The sequence below is a fragment of the Chiloscyllium plagiosum genome, chromosome 29 (assembly GCF_004010195.1).
Source record: "Chiloscyllium plagiosum isolate BGI_BamShark_2017 chromosome 29, ASM401019v2, whole genome shotgun sequence".
Classification (NCBI taxonomy): Eukaryota; Metazoa; Chordata; class Chondrichthyes; order Orectolobiformes; family Hemiscylliidae; genus Chiloscyllium; species Chiloscyllium plagiosum.
Window position 1 is genome coordinate 39470920 of NC_057738.1, and position 25311 is coordinate 39496230.

Sequence of the window (25311 nt, forward strand, 5' to 3'; positions counted from 1 at the left end):
GGGGCCCCCCTCGTCCTCTCCCCCTCCCTCCCCCCACTTACTAGTTTAAATCCTCCCGAGCAGCTCTTGCAAAATTCCCTGCCAGTATATTAGTCCTCTTCCAATTTAGGTGCAATCCATCCTTCTTGTACAGGCCACTTCTACCCCAAAAGAGATTCCAATGATCCAAAAATGTGAATTCTTTCCCCCTTCACCAGCTCCTCAGCCATGCATTCATCTGCTCTATCCTCCTACTCCTGCCCTCACTAGCTCGTAATACCGGGAGTAATCCAGATAGTACTACTCTCGAGGACCTCCTTTTTAAATTTCTGCCTAACTCTCTGTAATCTCCCTTCAGAATCTCAACCTTTTTCCTATGTTGTTGGTTCCAATGTGTACAATGACCTCTTACTGGCCACTCTCCCCCGTGAGAACAATGCACCGTCTCTGAGACATCCTTGATCCTGGCACCAGGGAAGCAACACACCATTCTGCTTTTTTGCTGCTGGCCTCAGAAATGTCTGTCTGTACCTTGGACTAGAGAACCGCCTAACACAATTGATCTCTTGGAATCAGATGTACCCCTCGTTGCATTTGAGCCAGTCTCAATACCAAAAACTTGGCTGTTCATGCTACGTTCCCCTGAGAATCCATCATCCCCTACATTTTCCAAAACAGCATCCCTGTTTGAAATGGGTATATCCACAAAAGACTCCTGCACCAGTTGCCTACCTCCCTTACCCGTCCTGGAGTTAACCCATCTATGTGACTGTATCTGAGACATTCCCCCTTTCCTATAACTGCCATCCATCACATACTGTTGCTGTTGCAAACTCATTGCTTCTAACTGTCTCTCCAACTGATCCATTCGATCTGATAAGATTCGCTGCCTACAGCATTTATGACAGATATAATCCGCAGTAACCCTTAAACTCTCTTTAAACTCACACATCTGACAAGAAGTACATATCACTGTATTAAAAGGTCATCTTTGCTCCTTCACAATCTACAGACCCAGAAAATAACACCCTCGTATTCCTCTACAAACACTGCCCCAGGTTAAATTAATAGTTATGGCTTATATTTTAAGTTTAATCAAGAGATATATCTCCAAAAAACATATAATCAAGAAAGAACCCACTCTACTCCCTGCTGCAGATTCTCTGTGGGCCACACTTAAAAACAACGATTAACTTATCTGATTCTGTGCTGTGAACTTCGCCCAACAGTCCCTCCAAGATCAATTGTGAATTTCACTGCTTGTTAATTTTCCCAGACGCACTCTGATGTCCAGCGATACATGAATTCAAACAGCAAAGGCAGTAACTGTGCAGGTTCTCTCTCTCCTGCAATGACCTCACCATGTACTTCCTTTGTCTGTTCTTCTCCCCAGCTCAATCCATACACGTACCACCCTCTGCGTGAAATAGTTGCCCCTTTGGTCTCTTTTATATCTTTCCCCTCTCACCCTAAACCTATGCCCTCTAGTTCTGGACTTCCCGACCTCAGGGAAAAGACTTTGCCTATTTACTCTATCCATGCCCCTCATAATTTTGTAAGCCTCTATAAGGTCATCCCTCAGCCTCCGACGGTCCAGGGAAAATAGCCCCAGCCTGTTCAGTCTCTCCCTGTATCTCAAATCCTTCAACCCTGGCAACATCCTTGTAAATCTTTTCTGAACCCTTTTAGGTTTTACAACATCTTTCTGGTAGGAAGGAGACCAGAAATGCATGCAATATTCAAACAATGACCTAACCAATGTCCTGTACAGCCGCAACATGACCTCCCAACTCCTATACTCAATACTCTGACCAATAAAGGAAAGCATATTAAACGCCTTCTTCACTATCCTTTTTACCTGCGACTCCACTTTCAAGGAGCTATGAACCTGCACTCCAAGGTCTAGTGGCTCTAAGTTGCTTTGAGTGACAAAAACCTCTACCAACAGAACTTATTGGTCGCATCAGTGTTCAGTTACTGACTGAGATTACATAAACAGGTTTGATCTGGATCATGACTTCTGTCCCGCTTTTAAGTCAATTGTGATAATGACCCAAGCTCATCAGCTAAATGTCCTGAATAGCATTAGCAAGTAAAACAGATTTAACAGGGTTTCCAGAAGAGAACTGTATAAATATTTGAAGATTATAAAGTGTTTGCAAATGCAAAGAAGCAGTGGTGTAACAACTGGTTTATTTTTTGAATGTGTTGGTGCAGACCTGATAGACTGAAATAACCTGCTTCTGTACGTACTATTGTATGATTTCAAAATTGTCATTAAGACAAGTTATAAGTGGTTATCTACTTTGTTTGGATTAGACACCCCAATTCAATAGACAATAGACAATAGGTGCAGGAGTAGGCCATTCAGCCCTTCGAGCCTGCACCGCCATTCAATATAATCATGGCTGATCATTCCTAATCAGTATCCTGTTCCTGCCTTATCTCCATAACCCTTGATTCCACTATCTTTGAGAGCTCTATCCAACTCCTTCTTAAATGAATCCAGAGAGTGGGCCTCCACTGCCCTCTGGGGCAGAGCATTCCACACAGCCACCACTCTCTGGGTGAAGAAGTTTCTCCTGAGCTCTGTCCTAAATGGTCTACCCCGTATTTTTAAGCTGTGTCCTCTGGTTCGGCACTCACCCATCAGTGGAAATATGTTTCCTACTGCCAGAGTGTCCAATCCTTTCATAATCTTATACGTCTCAATCAGATCCCCTCTCAATCTTCGAAACTCAAGGGTATACAAGCCCAGTCGCTTCAGTCTTTCAGTGTAAGGTAATCCAGCCATTCCAGGAATTGACCTCGTGAACCTACGCTGCACTCTCTAATTCTTGAGGTATCAAACATGGTATCAAACATGCTACAGTTGTATAAGTCATTGGTGAGGCCGCCCTTGGTTGTATTGTGTTCAGTTTTGGTCCCCCTGTCATAGGAAAGACATAATTAAACTGGGAAGAGTGTAAACAAGATTTACGAGGATGTTACCAGAACTAGTAGGCCTGAGTTATAGGGAGAGGTTGGCCAGGACTTTATTCCTTGGAACGTAGGAGAATGAGGGGTGACCTTATTGAGGTGCATAAATCATGAGGGGCATGGGTAGGATGAATGTATATACTGTAGTCTTTTTTCCAGGGTTGGGGAATTGAAAATTAGAGGGCATAGGTTTAAGGTGAGAGGGGAACGATTTAAGGAGGACCTGAGGGGCAACTTTGTCACATGGACAGTAGTGCGTATATGGAATGGGCTGCCAGAGAACGTGGTTGACGCAGGTACAGTAACAACATTGAAAATACATTAGGATAGGTACATAAATGGGAAGGGTTTAGATTGATATGGATAAAATTCAGGCAACAGGAACTGGCTGAGTGGTCAGCATGGACCAGTTTGGGTTGACAGGCCTGATCCCATGCTGTATTAAACAATGACTCTATGTGATTTGTCTGTTCTAGGTCTTGAATGCCACACACATGAAACAGTCTGCTAAACAGGTTTGGGACACAAAATCCTTGCTCGACAGTTACTGATCATAATTGTTGATGCCATCTGACTGTAACACTAACATATAACTTCTGAACAATGTTCGAAAAATATTACAGAGTATGTGGACTGAAAATTATCCACCAAGCATTAGAATTCAAATGACTAACATTCTCTGGTCAAAACAAAATCCACATGGACTTCCTAGTCTATTATTTTCTTTGCCTTTCTCGAATTGGACAAGCAGGGATTAAAGGGAAGAACATTCTTGCTATTGTTCAAAATAAATGCCCTTTATGCAAGTCTGAGAGCAGACAAAGTTTCAGTTTAACATCTCACAGTATGTTTTACAGTGTAGCACTTCTTCAGTATTGGTCAGCCTGGATTTTGTGCACAGGTTTCTGCAGTGGATTTAAATTCTCAACTTTCTGATTCAGAGGTTATAGTGGTACCCATTGAGTCACAGGCAAATCTCATGTCAGAATTTCATATTGATTTTCTCACCCAGCTCCCATCTATCTCTCCTAGTAAATTCCTGCAAAGATACTGTACGCATAAGACCCATTGTGAATCTATAGTTATTATCAAGTCATAAAAGGCTGGTATTTTCCTCTTTGTGAAACACTGAAATAAGGCAGTGACAACAAAAACACCTTGGTTCTATGCAATACCTTTTTGGTCTCTTGAAGTATACTGCTTAGGAATTGATCTTTAATGAAAGATGAACCATACAGGTTTACCTAAACTGCAGATTTATTTTAAACAAAAGTGTATTAACATATCTATTTAAGAGTCCTTTGTATATCATTTTATTTTCTTTGTGACAACATTAGGACACTGCTGGTCTGAGCAGCAGACGACATGGTAGAGCAGGAACTCAACTGTAAAAGCAGGCCAACTGAAAGAACAAAAGGTGATCCGAAAAGAGAAAGCATGGCAGGTGGTAATCACATCAAAATCCAGTTACTCATTACCTCATTATAGTTGCATTCAGGGGATGATTTTTTAAAAAGAAAGTCCTCTTTGCTTTATTCTCTTCCCGATACAGGACTCTGATGGTGTAACATTGTGTTTTTGCATCACTATACAACATTTAAACTATTTACAAATAATTTGTGAATCAGCTGTTCTCTCGGAGAAGATTAGTAAAATCTCAGTGACTATGTCACATTAATGAGTTTGCAACTCCTAGGAGTTAGTCTTTAAAGTCTACAAATTTCTATGACTTTCACTTTAAAAAGCCATGATTTTAAAAATACATTTATAGCATTATCTAGAATCATTCATTCATAATACTTAGGCTTCTGTTTTTAAAACAAATACTCAATAGTTTACAAATAATGACAGCCTGCAATATACTAAATATGTTCTCGTCTTGTACAAACAATGTTCTATATGAAAATTTGTTAATTTTTTTATCTTAATTAATCACAACATAAGAACAGTGCTAAAGATGATTTTTTTAAAAAAATGGCTGCACATCAGTGTGTGCAACTGGCAGAGAGGGCTTAGAAAGGGCGACAAAAATATCTCAACTGAACAGTCTCAATTTAGAAGTAAAAAGAGCATACAAGGTTCAAATTGATTAAAACTAATTGTTTTCCTGCTGGTCATAGAGGTGTATCATAGCAATCTGGGAGCTGGTCCAACTGATACTGACGTTGCTGTTGCTCCTGGTGTTGCTTCATAATCTCCTTCACTTCTTCCTCCAATTCTGGGGGAATGATGAATTGATCATCTGGATCAGGCTGTGCAGGGGCAGCAAAGTAGCCTCCACTCTTTTTCATCGGTACATCAGCTGCCACCTCAATCAAGTTGTGGCTCTTCTCCGAAGGTGCAACAGAACCATTTCCACGCCTTCGACCAATAGTCCCTGTAGTGGAGTACTCAAACCTACTGCTGTCATTATCCAGCCAATCACTGTCACCATGCATTTTAAGAAGATGTGTTTTTTCAGAGTTTTCATCTTCATTTGCGCTGATTACTATTCCCTCATCGCACGCATCAGAAGTTAAGTGCATTGACATTTTTTCCTTCATCTGACTACAATGAATGTCAACCTCAACTTCCACTCTGCTGCCATTGGAAAACACACCTTCAATAGGCTCCTCATCTTCGCTGTCCAATCCATTATCTGAAAACGTGCTGGAGAAGGTGGCACTGGACAGCTGCCGCTGGAATGAGCTGGTCAAACATACTGGATGCAGCATACAACGCTGCTCACCATGGAACGAGGAGCCCCCATCATTAATTGTGACTGGAGGAGGCTCATCAGAGGCCGTAGAACCCACTTCACTGCTCATTTCTGAGGTGGATATTTCACTGCTTATCTCTGAGGCAACACCACTGCTAGATGATGGCATTCCCAAGGTATCCCCCAGTCTGTCTTTTATTATCACATTTACTGATGGAGGAAAAATACCTGGGCTGGGAGGTGGTACACCATTCATGTCACAACAGCAGAAGCAGTCTTCACTAACGTTCAGCTGGACAACCACAGCACTGATGCTATCATTGCATCCATAGCTCTGGGCCAGGGTACAAAGCTTCTTGGCAGCAGCTTGAGCGTCAGGGACATTTCTCACAGACTCGACAGCTTCCAAATGGGAAATGCTGTCCCAGAGACCTTTACTACCCAGAATGAAGAACTCATCTTGAGGAGTGAGTGTAACAGAATGAACATGAGGTCGAGGCACAACATATGGATGAAGGAATGTGTAGCCCAAAATCCTTGTAGAATCAGTCACACCGTTAACTTTATTGTCCTATAATAAAAGGGGAAACATTAATTTCAGAACGAGTGCAAATAATAGATAAAGGAGGTGTAGAAATTATGCAGAATAAAACATTCACAGACTCCCTATACTGTGGAAGCAGGCCATTTGGCCTGTCAAGTCTACATTGACCCTCTGAAGAGCGCCCACCCAATCCCTGCAACTTCTCATTTCCCATGGCCAATATCCACCTAATCTACACATTCCTGGACACTATGGACAATTTAGCACAAATAATCCATCTAACCTGCACATATTTAGACTGTGGGAAGAAACCAGAACAGCCAGAGGAAACCCACGCAGACACAGGGAGAATGTACAAACTCCTCACAGACAGTTGCCCAAGGTTAGAATTGAACCTGGGTCCCTACTGCTGTGAGGCAGCAGTGCTAACCCCTGAGCCACCATGCTACCCTATATTTGTAGACAATACAAAATAGAAAAAAAAGCTACATCCTACATTTTTTTTTAATTTGGTCAGAATTGGAATTCAGCAGCAGCAGCAGCTTCTTTGTGTCATGATTTGTTCAGAAATCAAGACATGAGAATATCAGACTTTTCAAAAAGCAACAGTTCTTAGGTTAAGTATTTTTAAAATATAATTATGGAAGGTAATTTTAACAAAAATACATGACAAGTTGGTTATGCCAAAGGTTTTACTTGGTCAAAACAACTGTTCTCTGCTCTGCTACTCAATACAGAAATTATGGTTTCCTGGATCAGTCAAGCCAGGTGTTTCAATCTGAAGAAACCTTAGCACAAACATTTCATTTCCAGAAAAGGGAGAATCAGTAGAATCTTTTGAAGTTCAGGTCATCACTGTATTGAGAATTAATTTGGGATTGTTACAGCTTTGTTGGCTGCATGTATACCATGCAATAAAATTATTAGGGTTAGAGTTTACAGATGTGCTCTTATTTCCTTAAAAATTGAAGGGAGTGAATGTTTGTGCATGTCTTTATCAACTAAATAGGCTGCTCTATCCTGGATGGTGTCAAGTTTGAACATTGTCAGAGCTGTACTCACCCAAGCAAGTGGGGAGAATTCCTGACTTATATCTTGTGGATGGTGGACAGATTTTGGGAGTCAGGAGATGAGTTATTCACTTCAGGACAATATTTGTGGTTACTACAGTTTAATTTCTGGTCAATGGTAACACGTAAGATGTTGATTGTATGGGATTCAGTGAAAGTAATGCCAATGTATGTCAAGTGGTGATGGTTAGATTCTCTCATGGAGAAGATGGTCATTGTCTGGCATTTGTGCAGTGATCAAAGACTATGGTGCTGGAAAAGCACAGCCAGTCAGGCAGCATCCGAGGAGGAAAGTCGGCGTTTTGAGCATAAGCTCTTTATCAGGAATGAGGCTTCTGGCCCAAGGGGACTGAGAGATAAATGGGCGGTGGGTGGGGCTGAGGGCAAGGTAGCTGAGAAAGCGATAGGTAGATGAAGGTGGGGGTGAAGGCGGTAGGATGGAGAGGAGGGTGGAGTGGATAGGTGGGAAGGATGATGGACAGGTAGGACAGTTCAAGAGGACAGGGCTGACTAGCATGGTTGGCTCTGGGATAAGTGGGAGGAGGGGAAGTGAAGAAATTGGTGAAATCCATATTGATTCCATGCGGTTGGAGGTTCCCAAGGCGTAAGATGAGGCGTTCTTCCTCCAGGCGGCAGGTCATTAGGGTTTGGTGGTGGAGGACTTGGATGTCCTTGGTAGAATAGGAGGGGGAGTTAAAGTGTTCGACCACAGAGCGGTGAGTTGTATAGTGAGATGTTCTCTGAAACATTCCACAAGTTGGCTCTATCTCCCCATTGTAGAGGAGACCACATCAGGAGCAACGGACACAGTAGGTGATGTGTGTGGAAGTACAGATAAATCTCTGTTGGATGTAAAAGGATCCTTTGGAGCCTTGGACAGAGGTAAGGGGGGAGGTGTGGGTGCAGGTTTTGCACTTCTTGCATTGGTAGGGGTAGGTGCCTGGAGTGGAGGGTAGGTTGGTGAGGGGCTTGGACTTAACAAGGGAGTCGCGGAGGGAATTGTCTCTCCGGAATGCAGATGAATGGGGAAGGAAATATATCCCTCGTGGTGGGGTCTGTTTGTAGGTGGCGGAAATGGTGGAGGATTATGTGATGTATCTGGAGGTTGGAGTGAAAGGTAAGGACCGGGAAGGGGGGGTTCTGTCCTTGTTGCAGTTTGAGGGATGGGGTTCAAGAGCAGAAGTGCTGCAAGTGGTGGAGATGCATTGGAGGATATCGTCATCACATGGGAGGGGAAATTGTGGTCTTTGAAGGAGGAGGCCATCTGGGATGTTCTATGGTAGAATTGGTCATCCTGGGAGCAGATGCAGCAGAGGCGCAGGAATTGGGAATAAGGGATAGCGTTTTTACAGGAGGCAGGGTGGAAGGTGTAGTCCAGGTAGTTGTGGGAGTTGGTGGGTTTGTAGTAGATGTCTGTGTTCAGTCAGTCACCAGAAATGGAGATGTAGAGGTTCAGGAAGAGGAGGGAGGTGTCTGGGAACATGTGGTCGGGGTGGAAGGTGTTAGTTGTGCGGTTGTGAATGTTACTTGCCATTTTCCAGCCCAAAACTAGATATTGGCTGGGTCTTACTGTATTTTGACATGGAATGTTTCAGTATGAAAGGAGTCACAAATAGTGCTGAACATCGTGCAATCATCAGTGAACCTCCCTACTTCTGACCTTATGAAGATGGGAAATCATTGATGAAACAGTTGAAGACAATTGGGCCCAAACATTACCCTGGCGAACGCTGCACAGATGTCCTGGAGCTGAGATGACTGATTTGAACAACATCATCTAATCAGCAGAGAGTCTTCCCTGATCCCCAGTGAATTCTGTTTGCTAAAGCTTTTTGACATTGCACTCAGTTCAATGCAGCCTTGATGTATGAACTGAGGCTGTAATGAGGTCAAGAGCTGAGTGGCCCTGGTAGAATCCAAACTAAGCATGAGTGAGGAGGATGTTGTTAATCAATACTGCTTGATAGTATTGTTGAGACACCTTCCATCACTTTATTGATGATTGAGAGTAGACTGATAGGGTAGTAATTGGTCGGCTTGGATCTATCCGCTGAATACTGGCCTTGGTGAGGCTGAGGACCTCTGGAGGAGGCTAAGATGGATTATCCATTCAACACTTTTGGCTGAAAATAGTCATAAATGCTTCAGTCTTATCTTTGGCACTGTGTGCTAAACTCCTCCATTATTGAGGATAGGAAGATTTGTGGAGCTTGCTTTTCCAGTAAGTTGTTTAACTGTCCATCATCGTTCACAGCTAGCTATGGTAGGACTGCTACACTTATATCTGACAATTGGCTGTGGAATCGCTTAGCTCTGTCCAAGCTACTTACACTGTTTGGCACATGAGTAGTTCTGTTGTGTGCTTCACCAGGTTGATATCTCATTTTTATGTATGCCTGGTACAGTTCCTTTTGGGATAGTAGCAGATCTTAGTTAACTATGTACGATGAATGAATGAGGAAGAATTATGGTTCAAAAAGTGACAGTACTGCAGTCCAATCCGCGACACTGACTGTGGCCTCAAGCTTGTTTTTTTTTTCCCCTGAAGCTAATTTCAAACATTTTTCCTCTGATTTTCAGATGTGGCCACATTCATGAGGGTGACCTTTTTTCAGAATAACTTTTTAAAAGTTTTTCTATGAGAATTGTTATAAATTGCTATAAATTGGTTGGAGGCAATAACGTTTGATAATAAGACTATGAAATGCACATATTTCTCTTCCGCAAAGTAATTTTAGACAATTCTGTCTGCTGTTCTCTCACAGTAAGCTGAAGTGAGGGATATGATACTCAAGTCAATTATGTCCTCAGCAGATATGCATAAACACAGCTGCTCAGCTTTAGCGAATGGTGAGAAAATTAGTTTCAGTATTGTTAAAAAAGACATTTTGTCCCAAAATGATTTGTCTATGCAAAAATACAAATGTAAAAGGGAATAACAGTGCTGATTGATTGGAAAGTATACTTTATAATACTGCTACCAGAGTCTACTGCAAGTTTATTCTTCATGAATTGTCTAAGTACCACATCCATTGTTCCTTTAGTATAAGGTGCACAATTTATTTTAGAAACATCATCGGTTTCATCAATTATTCCTGAATTTATAAATTGCACTCTTAAGAACAGCTACATTGGATATTTCAACAAGACAACAGCAGATCGCCTACTGGGTCAGGGATGTGAAAAAAAAAATCAGAAGTCTAGGAATGTGATAGTTAATTGAAAATCTCAAAACTTGTACATCTGGAAATAATCGAAAACTGTTTCAAATTAAACATTTTGCAGGAATTGGTTATTTGGAAAGCTGTTCTTGAAGTAACTTAACTTCATAGAGCTGAGTACTGGATAGCTTAGAGGAGAAAGTGAGGGCTGCAGATGCTGGAGATCAGAGCTGAAAATGTGTTGCTGGAAAAGCGCAGCATGTCAGGCAGTATCCAAGGAGCAGGAGAATCGACGTTTCGGGCATGAGCCCTTCTTCAGGAATGAGGAAAGTGAGCCCTTCTTCAGGAATGACTTTCCTCATTCCTGAAGAAGGGCTCATGTCCGAAACGTCGATTCTCCTGCTCCTTGGATGCTGCCTGACCTGCTGCGCTTTTCCAGCAACACATTTTCAGTACTGGATAGCTTACCTCAGTGACAATAGCTTTGTGTTGTTTAACTCTCTGTAATTCTTCATCGCAACGAACAGTGTATAGTTTTGAAAGTGGCAACGGCTTGCCATCTCTGCAGAGGACAGCTTGGCATTTTCCCACATTGGCTGCAGTCAATGTGAAGCAACCATTAGGATCCATGGGGTCATGCTTTATATGACAAAGCACAGCAGAGCCTCCAAGCTTCTGTCCAGCAGTTCCAAGTTTCCTAAAATAATAAAATCAGAACAATTATAGAATATAAAGATGTCAATTACATAAAAGGTTTTCAGAATTGAGAAATACCTCACATATCACAAGTATAATGATTGAAGTACATTTTCATCCATAAAGAATGCAATATTACCATAAGCTATTGAACAATTGTCCACTTCAAAAATTCTGTGAAGACTGGCAGAGAAATGGTGTAGGCGTATAAAGAATGCAATTCTGAATTTGCTTTCAGTAGCACACAGCAAAACACTTCCCTTGATGGGAAAGAATACCAAGGTTACCTGTGAATCCGCAGTGTGATCTATTTGAAGCATTATCTGTGGAGAATTGTGGGGAATTTCAGGTTTCAGAATATTCAGTATTGAGAATTTCATTAAACACACACAAATTAAACTGGACAAATAATTCCGCTGCAGTTTTTGTTAAATGTTAAAATGATCCGAAGATGTTAAAATGATAGGGAAAAAGTTAGTAATGGGATTTGTGAGGTAGGGGATTGTATCAAACAGGAAATTAGAGATGCATGCTGTAAGGGTACAGCAGTTACGATGGGTGGCTTCAATGTACATATTGATTAGACTAGAGCTGAAAATGTGTTTCTGGAAAAGCGCAGCAGGTCAGGCAGCATCCAGGGAACAGGAGAATCTTCCTGAAGAAGGGCTTATGCCCGAAACGTCGATTCTCCTGTTCCCTGGATGCTGCCTGACCTGCTGCGCTTTTCCAGCAACACATTTTCAGCTCTGATCTCCAGCATCTGCAGACCTCACTTTCTCCCCATATTGATTAGACTAACCAAACTGGCAGCAATGTGATGGAGGAGGAATTCATGGAATGTATGAGGGATATTTTTCTCAACCAATATTTTGAGGAGCCAACTAGAGAGCAAATCATCTTGAAATGGGTATTGTGTAATGACAGCGGATCAATTAGCAACATTGTGGTGCGAGATCCTTCATAATATGGTAGAATTCTTAATTAAAGTGGAAAGTGATACAATTGAATCTGAAACTAGGCTCCTAAACTTAAAGAAAGTTAACTTTGATGGTATGAGGCATGCATTAGCTAGGATAAGCTGTTCAAGGGTACTTAAGGAGTTGACAGTGGATAGGCACTGGCAGACATTTAGGGAACACATCTTTGAACTTCAACAACTGAACATTCCTATCTGGCGTAACAGTAAAACAGGGAAGGTGGCTCAATCGTGGTTAACAAGAGAGATCAGAGATAGTGTTAGAACCAAAGAGGAGGCATGTAAATTGGCTAGAAAAAGCAGCAAACCTGAGGACTGGGAGAAATTTTAAATTCAGCAAAGGAGGGATATGGGTTTAATTTGAAAGGGGAAAATAGAGCATGAAACTAAGCTTGAAATAAATAAAAATTGACCGCAAAAATTTCCATAGACATGTGAAGAGTAAAAGAATGAAGACAAATGTAGGTCCCTTGCAGTTAGAAACAGATGAACTCACAATTGACAACAAAAAGATGACAGACTAGTCAACTGATACTCTGGATTTGCCTTCACTAAGGAGGACATAAATAACTTTCAGGAAGTTAGTAAGTTTGCAGATGATACCAAAATTAGAGGTGTAGTGGACAGTGAAGAAGCTTACCTCAGAGTACAATGGGATCTTGATCAGATGGGCCAGTGGGCAGAGGAGTGGCAGACTGAGTTTAATTTATATAAATGTGAGGTGCTCTAATTTGGAAAGGCAAATCAGGGCAGGATTTATACACTTGATGGTAGGAACCTGGGGAGTGTTGCTGAACAAAGAGACTATGAAGTACAGGTTCATAATTCCTTGAAAGTGGAGTCTCAGGTAGATAGGATAGTGAAGACGACGTTTAGTATGCTTTCTTTTATTGGTCAGAGCATTGAGTGTAGGAGTTGAGAGGTCATGTTGCGGTTGTACAGGACATTGGCCAAGCCACTTTTGGAATATTGTGTGCAATTCTGGTGTCCCTCCTATCTGAAGAATATTGTGAAACTTGAAAGGGTTCAGAAAAGATTTACAAGGATGTTGTCAGGGCTTGAGGGTTTGACCTGCAGTTTTCCATTAACTGTTCATTCCACTGTGACATCTAGGAAGGGGAGTCTGTTGTTCATGATGTTGTTAGTTAAAAATCACACAACACCAGGTTATAGTCCAACAAGTTTAATTGGAAGCACACTAGCTTTCGGAGCGACACTCCTTCATCAGGTGATTGTGGAGGGCTCGATCGTAACAGAATTTAGAGCAAAAATTTGCAGTGTGATATAACTGAAATTATACTTTGAAAAATTGATTGTCTGTTAAGCCTTTCATCTGTTAGAATAGTGATAGTTTCACCTGATGAAGGAGCGTCGCTCTGAAAGCTAGTGTGCTTCCAATTAAACCTGTTGGACTATAACCTGGTGTTGTGTGATTTTTAACTTTGTACACCCCAGTCTAACACCGGCATCTCCGAATCATAACTACTATCGACACCACTAACTGCCGGCTTAAAGTGGAGAGGATCTCCAAGAAGATTGTACATATCGACACAGACATCAAGTTTCTACACACAATCACCTGATGAAGGAGCGTCGCTCCGAAAGCTAGTGTGCTTCCAATTAAACCCTTTGGACTATAACCTGGTGTTGTGTGATTTTTAACTTTGTACACCCCAGTCCAACACCGGCATCTCCGAATCATGACGTTCATGATGTTGTATGTTTCCTCTAATTTGTTCTGTTTTGTGATGACAAAGGTGTCATCCACGTAGTGGACTCAAAGTTTGGGTTAGATCGTGGGGAAGGCTGTTTGTTTGAATCTCTACATTACTGCTTCTACTAAAGAAATCTGTTATTGGTGATCCCATGGGTGTTCCATTGATTTGCTTGTAGGTCTTGTCATTGAAGTGGGTAGTGAGGCACAGGTTTCTAGTTTGAGGGTGTTGTCCTTGCTGATAAAGTTGGTGCTGTCTGGTGTTTGTATCCTTGGTTCATCTATTCGTGAGGTCAATATTTATTTGGCCAGGCTGATGTCAATTGACATGAATAGGGTTGTTACGTCGAAGGAGACCATTATTTTGTTCTCTTCTATCTTGGTGTATTTGATGATGTTCAGGAATTCTTGAGTGGAGTGGATGGAGTGGCATGAGTCTTCTTCTAGGTATTTCAGTTTTCGGTGGAGTTCCTTTGCTAGTTTGTATGTCGATGTGCATAAATTTCACAGAAAAAGAGAACAACAATAGACTCCCCTTCCTAGATGTCACAGTAGAATGAACAGTTATGAAGTTGTAGATGTGTACTGTACCTTTCAGGGAGCTGAAATTTCTGGTGGGCACAAAGTATTCTGAAAGATTTTAAAATGTAACAGTGGGTTGAAACAAATAGCTGGAGCTGTGTTGCCTTGATACAAAAACACGTTCAAATTCGGCCCCAGATACCAAAATCCAATCAAATTTGAATTTAGTATTTTGACAACACCTAACCAATGAAACGATCCAATGTTTTGGGATATAAGATTAGACAGATTAGATTGGATACCCTACAGTATGAAAACAGGCCCTTCCACCCAATAAGTCCACATCAACCCTCCAAAGAGCAACCCACCAGACCCATTTCCCCACTCTATATTTACCCTGACTAATGCACCTAACAATATGGGCAATATAGCATGGCCAATTCGCCTGGCCTGCACATCTTTGGACTGTGGGAGGAAACCGGAACACCCAGGGGAATGTGCAAACAGTTGCCCAAGATGGGAATCGAACCCGCATCCCTAGCACTGTGAGGCAGCAGTGCTAACCACTGAGCCACCATGTCGCCCCAGTGGTAAAATCAGACATTTTGAACAATTGGAGGGAGAACAGCAAAGACGGCCAAGCCAGCACCAACAAATATACACTGCTAGACAAATAACTCTCTGAAAGGTACCTGTTCATATGAAGACCTGTGAAGCCGAATACCAAAGAGAAGACGACCTAGAGAAATCTACAGAGAAAGTTTGACATCTGAAGGCGTCAACTAGGTTTGGAAGTGATTTGCCGTAAATTTAAGAGGGAATTTATCGGACTATTGTATTGTAGAGTGGGGAGGTAGAAATAGGTTTAAGAGAAAGGAGTTATAAATAGTTGTTATTTAATTTTGTCTTTTGGACTTAAATAATAAAATTGTTAATTTTTACTTTAAACAGTGAGATCTGGGATAGTTCTTTGACACTTGCAATTTAACAGATTACAGCACGAGATGAACATTTTCTGTGTGGCTAGTTTAAATTAGCAGAGGGTTTACCCTGTGCTGTAACACTTTGGGGGCTTGTCCAGGATAACTGTTAAAAACGTTTATTTAAGTAGCTTCAACTACTTCACTGGGCAAGCAATTCCATAGATTTACAACCCTTTGGGTGAAGAAGTTCCTTCTCAATTCAGTCCTAACTTTACTCCCTCTAATCTTGAGGCTATGCCCTCTTGTCCTAGTTTCATCTGACAGTGGAAACATCCTTTCTACTTCCATCTTATCTTATACCCTTCATAACTTTATATGTTTCTGTAAGACCACCCCTCAGTCTTATGAATTCCAATGAATATAATCCCAGTCTACTTAGTCTCTCCTCATTACCAACCTCTTCAACTCTGGAATCAACCTAGTGAACTTCCTCTGAACCCTCTCCAGTGCTAATACGTCCTTTCTCAAGTAAGGAGAACAAAAGTGCATGCAGTACTCCAGGTGCGGCCTCACCAGCACAGCTGCAACATAACCTTCCAACTTTTATCTTCACACTCTCCATCTGTATTCTAAATTCAACAATACTGTGATCGCTCCTTCCAAGAGGATCCCTGTGAGGTCATTAATTATTCCTGTCTCATTTCAAAGGATCACCAGACTCAAAACTTTAACTCATTCTCGCTCTACAAATACTGAGTTTCTTCAGCATTCTCTATGTTTTTTTTCAGATTTCTAGGATCCATTGTATGTTGTTCTGACTATACTCATGTAGATATTTCTTAATAAACCTGTTCACATATGTCTTTACTTCATGGTTGCTTGGTTGAATCCTGTCTCTTTCAGGGTTTTAGAATTAATTCTTTTAATGTTTCCAAATGTATTTTTTTCTGTTCATTCAACAGAAAACTGGACAAGGAATTTTACACACAGAAAAAGAGAGAGAGATGGGAAAGGAAAAGATTGATGCAGCTAACTTTTGAAGGCCTTGTTTTGTTCCTTTGCTCTGTCTCACTCTCCTCAGAGACTGTGTTAAACTGCAACCTGGTACATCAGAAGCTAATGGCTGTGCTGAGCTTTCCTGAACCCAAGACAAACAGTGCCACTTTATTTGGATTCAATGTCCCTAAAAAGTAACATTCTTTTATATGGACAAGTTAGATTAACTTGTTCTTCCAAGGCTGCAATCAGCTGCTTGTACATAAATCCTTGTTTTTTTGCATGGAATAGGCACAGACCTTCTGTGGATACTGTGAAGGCCTGCACAGTCTGATGCAATCTGGCAATTAGGGAAATAAGAAAACTATTGAGTTTAGAACCAACCTTACAAGTATGCAGATCAGAGGGTAGCAAATCTACGTATAACAGCAAGTACAGTTTCTCCCCTTCTTTATGCTGTCTGCATGTTTCTCACTTTCAGTTGATAGTTCAAATAAACAGAGGTATGATTTTTCATAGGGGGAAAAATTGGAAGCTGCAAATTACATTGATAAATTAAGTAATGTTTAAAATAATTTTTAAATATGAAATGAATACTATGTAAAGGTATATATATATTAGTAAAGGTAAATATATCAATAAAGTTACAAAATAACAATCAGGCTCCACCTAGTGACAGAAACTGGTGAACTCTTGAAGCAGCCAAAGTAGTCCCAGGACTTCAGTCAGGGAATACTGAGAGTGGAAACAGGACTAAGAACCACTAGCTGAAGAAGACCCTAAGGATGGTACAAAAACAAAATGCTGGAGAAACTCAGCTGGTCTGGCAGCACCTATGGAGAGAAGAGAGTTAGCATTTCAAGTCTGGTGACCCTTTGTTAGAATTGATAGCGGTTAGAAAAATGTTCGTATTTGTGTTAATGTCTTGGGTGGGAGAGGGGGGGGGTCACCAGTGAATGTGTTCAATGGATGGAGACAGTGCCCAGATACAGCAAAAAATGAAAAGAAAGCAAAGGGTTGTTGATCGCAAGCCAGGAGAGAATTAAGTGCTGAGTGGGGGACTAATGCAAAGTGTCAATAGTTGTAAAGGGATTCTGTCTGACCTGCTGTGCTTTTCTAATTTCACATCTATTGACTTTGGCTTCGAGCATCTGCACTCCTTAACTGACCAATAGTTGAAAAAGGGTTGAATGCGCTGGGACCATTGCATACAGAACAGGTTGGGGTAGAAAACAAGTATGGAGGGAGGTGTTCATGCTCTGAAACAGGTGTGAGGTCTGAGTTGCAAGGTACCTGGATGGACAACGAAATCAGGTGCCTCCAACTTATGTTGGTCTTATCTAGAGCACTGCAGCTGACATGTCATTCCATTCCATTCTTCCAGTTTCTCTGTCTCTGTCGCATCTGTGTTGATGATGCCATCTTCTGTAAAGGGGCATTTACCCTTTTCGTCAACCAAATATTCCCTGCCATCGTTGCTGACCAGGGCCCTTAGCCGTGTCCAAGCTGTTTCCCACACTTCTGCCCTCACCCTTTCCCTCCCACCAGTTTCCACATCCAACAGATCACAAGCTGCCATTTCTGCCATGTCCAGCAGGATGCTACCACCAGATGCATTCCCTCCATCCTGACAGCATTCTACAGGGACTGTTCCCTCCAGGATATCCTGGTTCATTCCTCCTCCATTTCCAACACTTCCCATATCCTCTTCCCATGCTGTTGCAGAAAGTGCAACATTTGCCCATTTATCTCCTCCCTCATCACTATCCAAGGCCCTAGGCACACCTTCCAGATGAAGCAGCGATTTGCCTTCATTAATTCTAAATTACTGTATTGTTGTTCACAATGTGGTCTCCTCTACATTGCAGAGACAAAAGGCAGACGTTGATCATCTGCAGAACACATCCGCTCTATCTATAAAAATGACCCTGAGCATCCAGTTGCCTGTCACTTTAAAACACCATATTCCTAGATCAGCATGTGTGTCTCAGATCTGCTGCAGTGCTTTCAGTGAAGCTCAATGCAGCTGGAGGAACAATGCCTCATCTTCAGCCTGACATATCTTACAGCCTTCAGGACTCAATCCTCAGCTTAGCAATTTCAGAGTGCGAACAATTTCCTCCCAAGTTTGTCACCCATCGCCTTACCCTCAGGTCCTGGTTCTGTATAGGTTATTCCCTGCAGAGTCAATGCATTTTCAATTATTCAAACATCCCATTCACACTCATTCAACATTTACTTCTTTCCTGGCTTACTATCAGCAATCCTTTTCTCTGCTTCCCTTTTCTTTCTCCCCTTTTTCTCAAGAACTTTCTCCATCTATTCGACTCTATTTTCTCTCTCTCACACTCACTTACACCCACCGACCCACCCCATAAACCCCATCCCCTGTGTGAGATATTGAATTATAAGTTATCTTTATTAATTCACTCACCAGCTGTATTTTACTGCATTTTATCAGCATTTGCTACCAGCAGTGTTAACCTCTGAATAAATGTACATACAGAACAATACCATCCTCAACAAGTCTCCATGAAACATTATAATATTAATCAACCCTCACCAACCATCTCCTGGACCTGACTATATTAAGTACCTGTTAAATACCTTTTAACTGGCCATTATCCCTTTAAGAACTAACTGACAAAACAGCGTTTCCATGAAATTGAACTGAATTGAATTTATTGTCACGTGTACCGAGGCACAGTGAAAAGATTTGTCTTGCAAGCAATACGGACAGATCCCAAAGTTAAGTAGCATAGATAAGTAAATAATAAATAAACAGTGGCAAAAACAAAAAACACAGGTGCAGATGAATGCTTAGAGTTTGCAAGTCCATTCAGTATTCTAACAACAGTAAGGTAGGAACTGTTTCGAAATTGGCTGGTGCGTGCGTTCAGGCTTCTGTACCTACTCCTTGATGGTAGAGGTTGTAGAAAAACATTGCCAGGATGGGATGGATCTTTTGAGAATGCTGGCAGCCTTTCCTTGACAACAGGCCTGGTAGATGGATTCTATAGATGGGAGATTGGCCTTTGTGATTGTCTGGGCTGAGTTCACCACTCTCTGTAACCATCTCTGATCCTGAATGGTACAGTTGCCATACCAGGCAGTGATACATCCAGACAGATGGCGCACCTATAAAAGTTGGCTAGGGTATTTGTTGTCATGCCAAATTTCCTCAGCTGCCTGAGGAAGAAGAGACATTGTTGGGTCTTTGTAACCAGTATATCCACATGAAGAGTCCAAGAAAGCTTGTTGTGGATGACCACTCCCAGGAGCTTGACACTTTCCACTTGTTCCACCTCTATGCTGTTAATATGTAGGGGGGCATGAGTAACATCTCATCAAAAAGTCAATAATGAGTTCCAAGTCTTCTGAAACTCACACCGGCAAACAGTAAACAAATCTCACAACCCAGCTGCAGTAATCAGTTTAATATCCTTTATTCTTTTACAATTTTTAACTTATTTAGAGCAAGTAGGCCTAGTATTTTTACTAACATTTACTAATTTAAAAGACAAAAGAACTAACATCTCCTTATTATGCAAGCAGACTGGACAGATATCCTATCAGAAGTAACAGCCAGTAGTTAGCACATGTTTTAACCCATCTCCTGGCTCCCAGGACAGAAGCCCCTCAAACCTTTGTGTACTATAGACAAAAAAAATGTAACACCATGGTAACTGGAAATGTAATATATGTAAGAACTGTATATGGGGATTCTATTGCCGCCTCAAACTTATGCTGTGATTGCTGAATGAAGAGGCTACTTTTGCCACACACTGATTCCGATCATTATTTGAACACAATACCACACCTGTCATCAGCATGAATACCGCTAGCTGCTTTCAGTTCTGAAGAAGGGTCACTAGAGTCTATGGTAACTTGTTTTTTTCTCTCCACAGATGCTGCCAGACTAAAGTTTATCCAGAATTGTGTTTTGTTGCAAATCTCATGCTTCCACAGTTTTTTGTTATTTCCTAGTGTTGGTAATGACTTTGAGAACAGACGATGGGGACGGGAATGAAGAATGACTTCAGAACTAAGGGGAGAAGCAAAGGCAGGAGAAACAAGTCAGCTGAAGACGATCAGGATGGTCAATGGATGCTGGAGAGTACAAAAATAAGAATGGAGCATGAACAAAAGGCATAGGAGGAAGAGTAGATCATTCACCTCCAAGCTTGCCCCATCAGTCAACATGATCATGACTGGTTTGTGGCCTCAACTCCTCTTTCATGCCAAGTCAGCATAACTGTTAACCCACTGATTTTTCAAGAATATTCTGCTGAATTCCTTACTGGACTTCTTGAGGGATATCTTAGATTGATGGCTTCTTGTTACGTTCTTCTCCACAAGAGAAAACATTCTCTCTGTACCCATGGCATAAAAACCTTAATAATTGTAAAGACGTCTATTAGGTCATCCCTTCTTTTACAAGAGAAGAGAGATCTTGTCCATCAATCCATACAATTCTGATATCATGCTTATAAATCTGTCCTGCAGCTTCTCTAAAACCTTTATATTCATTTTATGATTTGGTGACCAAAACTGTATACAGTACACCTAAATATGTTCTCACCAAGATCTGGTGCAGGTTTAGCATAGAGTATGGAACATAGGAGCAGAAGTAGGCCTTTCAATGAAATCATGGCTGATCTGATAATCCTCAACTCTACTTTCCTTCCTGTTCCTCATATCCTTACTGATTAAAAATGTATCTATTTGGATATACTTATGACAATAGCCCCCTGTGGTATAGAATTCCACAGATACAACAACTCATTAGCCAAACCCCTTCCTACCAAGAATTAGGCTGGTAGTAGTCGGTCGAAAAGAAGGTTACCTCAGAGTACAACAGGATCTTGATTAGATTGGCCAATGGGCTGAGTAGTGGCAGATGAAGTTTAATTTAGATAAATGTGAGGTGTTGCATTTTGGAAAGGACTCATACATTTAATGATAAGCTCCTGAAGAGTGTGGCTAAACAAAGAGACCTTGGTTCATAGTTCTTTGGAAGTGGAGTAACAGGTAGATAGGATAGTGAAGATGGCATTTGGTATGCTTGCCTTTATTGGTCAGAACATTGAGTATCGGAGTTGGGAGGTTACCTTGTGGATATACAGGACATGGGTTAGGCCAATTTTTGGAATACTGCATTCAATTTTGGTCTCCCTGCTCTCGGAAGGATGCTGTGATGCTTTAAACAGTTCAGGAAAGATTTAAGGGATGTTGCCAGGGTTGGACGGTCTGAGCAATAACGAGAGGTTGAATAAGCTGGAACTATTATTCCTGAAGCATCAGAGGCTAAGGGGGAACCTTATTGAAGTTTATGAAATCATGAGCGTCATAGATAGGGTGAATAGCCAAGGTCTTTTCACCATGGTAGGAGAGTCCAAAACTAGAGGGCATAGGTCAGACGGGCAAGATTTAAAAGGGACCTGAAGGGCAACATTTTCACACAATGGGTGGTGCATGCTGGTAATGTCTTCTACTGTGAGATATACTTCTACTAAAGCATAACTCCTATTTAATTCCATCCTTCCAGTAGTGCTTAAATTGCTTTTTATGAACTTGCTAATTTGTGGCATCACCTTTAGCCATTGACGTATTTGCACACCAAGATACATTTGTTCCAGTACCCCACCTGGTACTTTCAAGTACAATGCAACTTCCATATTCTTTCTACCAAAATGTACTACTTCACATTTATCTGCGTTACATGACATTTGACAACTGTTTGCCCAGTCTGCAAGCTTTTTAAAATTCTCCTGTAATTTATTGTCACACATCTCAATATTGACCACATCAGCAAATTTAGAAATCGGGACTTTTAACATCAAAGTCTAAACTGTTCAAAACTATTGTGACCATCGCTCTGGAACAGCTGTTAGCACTTTCTGTGGAATAAGTATCTTTTATTCCCACTCTCTGCTTTCTATCTTGAAGCCAGCTTGCTATCCATTCTGCCACCTATCCCCTGACTTCATATTCTGTCACATTATTTCTTATTTTATTATGGAGCACTTTAGGTCATTTGAAAATCTAAATAAATTATATTGATTGCATCACAATGCCAAAAATTCAAAAAAGATGGTCAAACAAGATTCTCCCTTTTAAAATTAATGGTGACTATTCATAATTTTATTTCTTATTTCTAGGATTTCAATCCTTTTCCTACACTAATGTTAAGCTGACTGGTTTGTAATTCCCTGGACATATTCTATCCTCCTTAAATACAGGAACTGAGGGACGATCTGAGAGAAAATTAATTAATTACTCCCTCTTAACATATGAAGCCAGACATTGCACTACATCCATGTTGTAAACTTAATTATAATCCATTTATTTAATAAAAACATTACAGAGTGAAGAATAAAGAATGTTAAATGTTCAATATTTTTTAAAAAAGGAAACACTTCCTCGTTTACAAGTGAAAGAAAATGAAAATTTGGATTTCAGGTTTGCATCTTTTTAAATTTAAATCACTATTAATTAAAGATATAGGCAAACAGAATATTCATGAAGGCTGCATCATATCACATCCACAAAGTTATCCCCAATTAAGGTGAGCCAAGCTAACTCAACTGATCAAGTGATACCAGATAATCCACTAAATTTCTCTATTCAAATGGGCTGGTATTAAATTGGAACACTAAAACTAAATAGGTATAACACATTATGATGAAACAGATTCCCAATGATTTTACTCACCTCTGCATGACCAGGAAAGTGTTAGTCATGTATTCCTCATCACTCCTCGATTTCTGCAGTTCCTCTGCCAAAACATCACTCATGGTGCACTGCAGGAGATAGGGCACTTCTACATTCCGGTCACCATCAAATACTCCATAGAGAGCCTCTCTATTATCACAAAAATTATTCACCGACAAGGCAGCTACACACAACCTGAGTTTTAAATAGAGAAAACAAGTTTACCGTTAGTTTTCACCACAATACTTTTTCTTTTAAAAAAAATCCTACTTTTTCAGTTGGTTTAATGAGACTTCCAGGAAATGTCCATGATTAAAATACAGATTGTGCAACTTTATAAGAATAGCTACACCATCTCAAAACACCCACTCAGGTTGATCTTAAAATATGCAGGGAATAGTTTAATTGTAATGTATAAAATCTCATGTAAAATCTTTATAGAAGAGTGTATATCACCCTCCATCACTGCATAATAAATCCTCTAATTACTTAAGGCAGCCTGATGCTTAAAAATGCTAACTACATTCATTTTAACAAAGGTAATGCAGCATTTTTAGGAACTGCCATGGTCACTTAAACTCTGTTCTATAAATTAAATTCCTTGAATATTAATTTTCTGAGGTCACTTTCATTTCTGTCATTCTTTTCAATTCTTTTGTAAACTTTCAGACAAAAAAAGAAGCCTTTCAATTTGTCAGGATCCATTTAGACTGTAGCTCTTTACTTCTGAAGACATCGGGATCTTACAGATGTAACTGTCAGTTCCTTCCTGTATCCTAGCAACAGCACAAACAAATGAAAGAATCTTTTGCAAACAGATCAGATCATAACAGACAGAACCTAGCCTCGATGGTTGCAAATTATTGGAAGAACCAAACTTCTTTTAACTGACTTTCACACGAGAACCTCTCAGAGCAGATGAAAAAGATTCTTTACAGAATGCAGATTTCCTTTTCCCTGCAACTATCGCAACCTAGACATACCTGTTTTTCACTCCAGAAGCTTCTACGTAACCGTGACTCCACACAGCTGGTGCACTGGAAGCCTCACCAACAGTAAACGATGTGGAGGACTGATCTATCTTGAAGCAACGCATGTTACTGGAATAAGTGGTGCGGATACAGGAGATTTGAGAAGGAGAAATCTATTAGACAACTTGTATGGTTCAAGTACCACCTGCTTCAGAGGAGTGTCATAACATCTCTGAACAGGTTGATAGAAAATATCAAAATGTATGAACAAGCACATCATCATTTTACTTGTTTTAAATGTCTGAATGCTTCTTAATTCCAGTGGCAACATTTCATTAGGATTCCGAAAGACGTTTCATAATGATAAGCATAATGATGAAAATGTAAATTAGAAATTCTACAGAAATTGGGACAAAACAATCAAAACACGCACACTGTTCTACTTTACATCAGTAGTGTGTTAGTGATATTAATACACTACTGATGCAACATTTTCTATCATTTTATCACAGAGGTCAGATCTCAATCATCAGTATTGGTATTTGATACAAGAAAGATACAAAAATAAATTATCTTTGCAAAATCAAGCAGTTCAATCAGCCCTATTGACTTACAAGTTATAATGGAAGACAAGTGCTCTGGTTTATAACTGTTTATACTATTTCTATCTCAATTTTATGCATTTCTTACTGAATAAAGATGAATTCTTGACTCAGGTGAATTTTTAAAACTACATTTTTTTTTACATCTGCTATAATATCTCTTGTTGTATTCCCACAACGCAAGTATTTTCAAGCATGGAATTTTGTCATGGAATCATTCTGTGGTCAGAAAATTTCTCAACGAACCAGACTTTTTTCCAACAGAACTTTCGCTGTTAAACTCAATTTCACCTCAGAAGCAGATTGGAATGTTTAAGAAATTTTTCTTTTTTCACTTGACCTTGTCTCAGTGGTTTGCTTATATGTTAGGCCCTCTAGCCCCTCAGCAACCATTTAATTCCCATGCCAACTCGTTGTGCCTGCCCTCTCCAAATAGCTCCTCATACTCCATGCCAATTAATGCCACTTCAATGCCAATTCACCCAGTGTACATACTGTGCAGAATTAACAATCATTTGGTAACAATTACATGTGTGGACGACAAAGAAAACAACTATTATTCATTTTGGTAGGAAAAATGTTGATAAAGCATTTGACTAGGGGAAAAAAGGCTAAATATATTATCACAAACTGTCAACCAGGCAAATACTTCCCTTCTTACAAGCTGTATGAGCAAAACAAAACCACATATGAGAATCTGAGCTCTCAGTTAAACCTCATTCTTCATGCATTTTTAAGCACTGAAGTGCCATGTGTTAGCATGGTG

The 25311-nt window shown here is 40.5% G+C and overlaps 1 protein-coding gene across 1 annotated transcript in view; it reads right to left on the reverse strand.

The window, feature by feature from the left end:
• Positions 1-4197: 4197 nt before the first annotated feature.
• Positions 4198-25311, reverse strand: part of LOC122564546 (PH domain leucine-rich repeat protein phosphatase 1-like) — a 193223-nt gene continuing 172109 nt past the window's right edge. The window contains exons 14-17 of the mRNA XM_043719602.1: positions 23956-24072; positions 22973-23167; positions 10900-11128; positions 4198-6227 (exon numbers count right to left, since the gene is read on the reverse strand). Coding sequence (XP_043575537.1) covers positions 5073-6227; positions 10900-11128; positions 22973-23167; positions 23956-24072 — 1696 coding nt within the window. The 3' untranslated portion in view covers positions 4198-5072. The remainder of the gene's footprint in view (positions 6228-10899; positions 11129-22972; positions 23168-23955; positions 24073-25311) is intronic.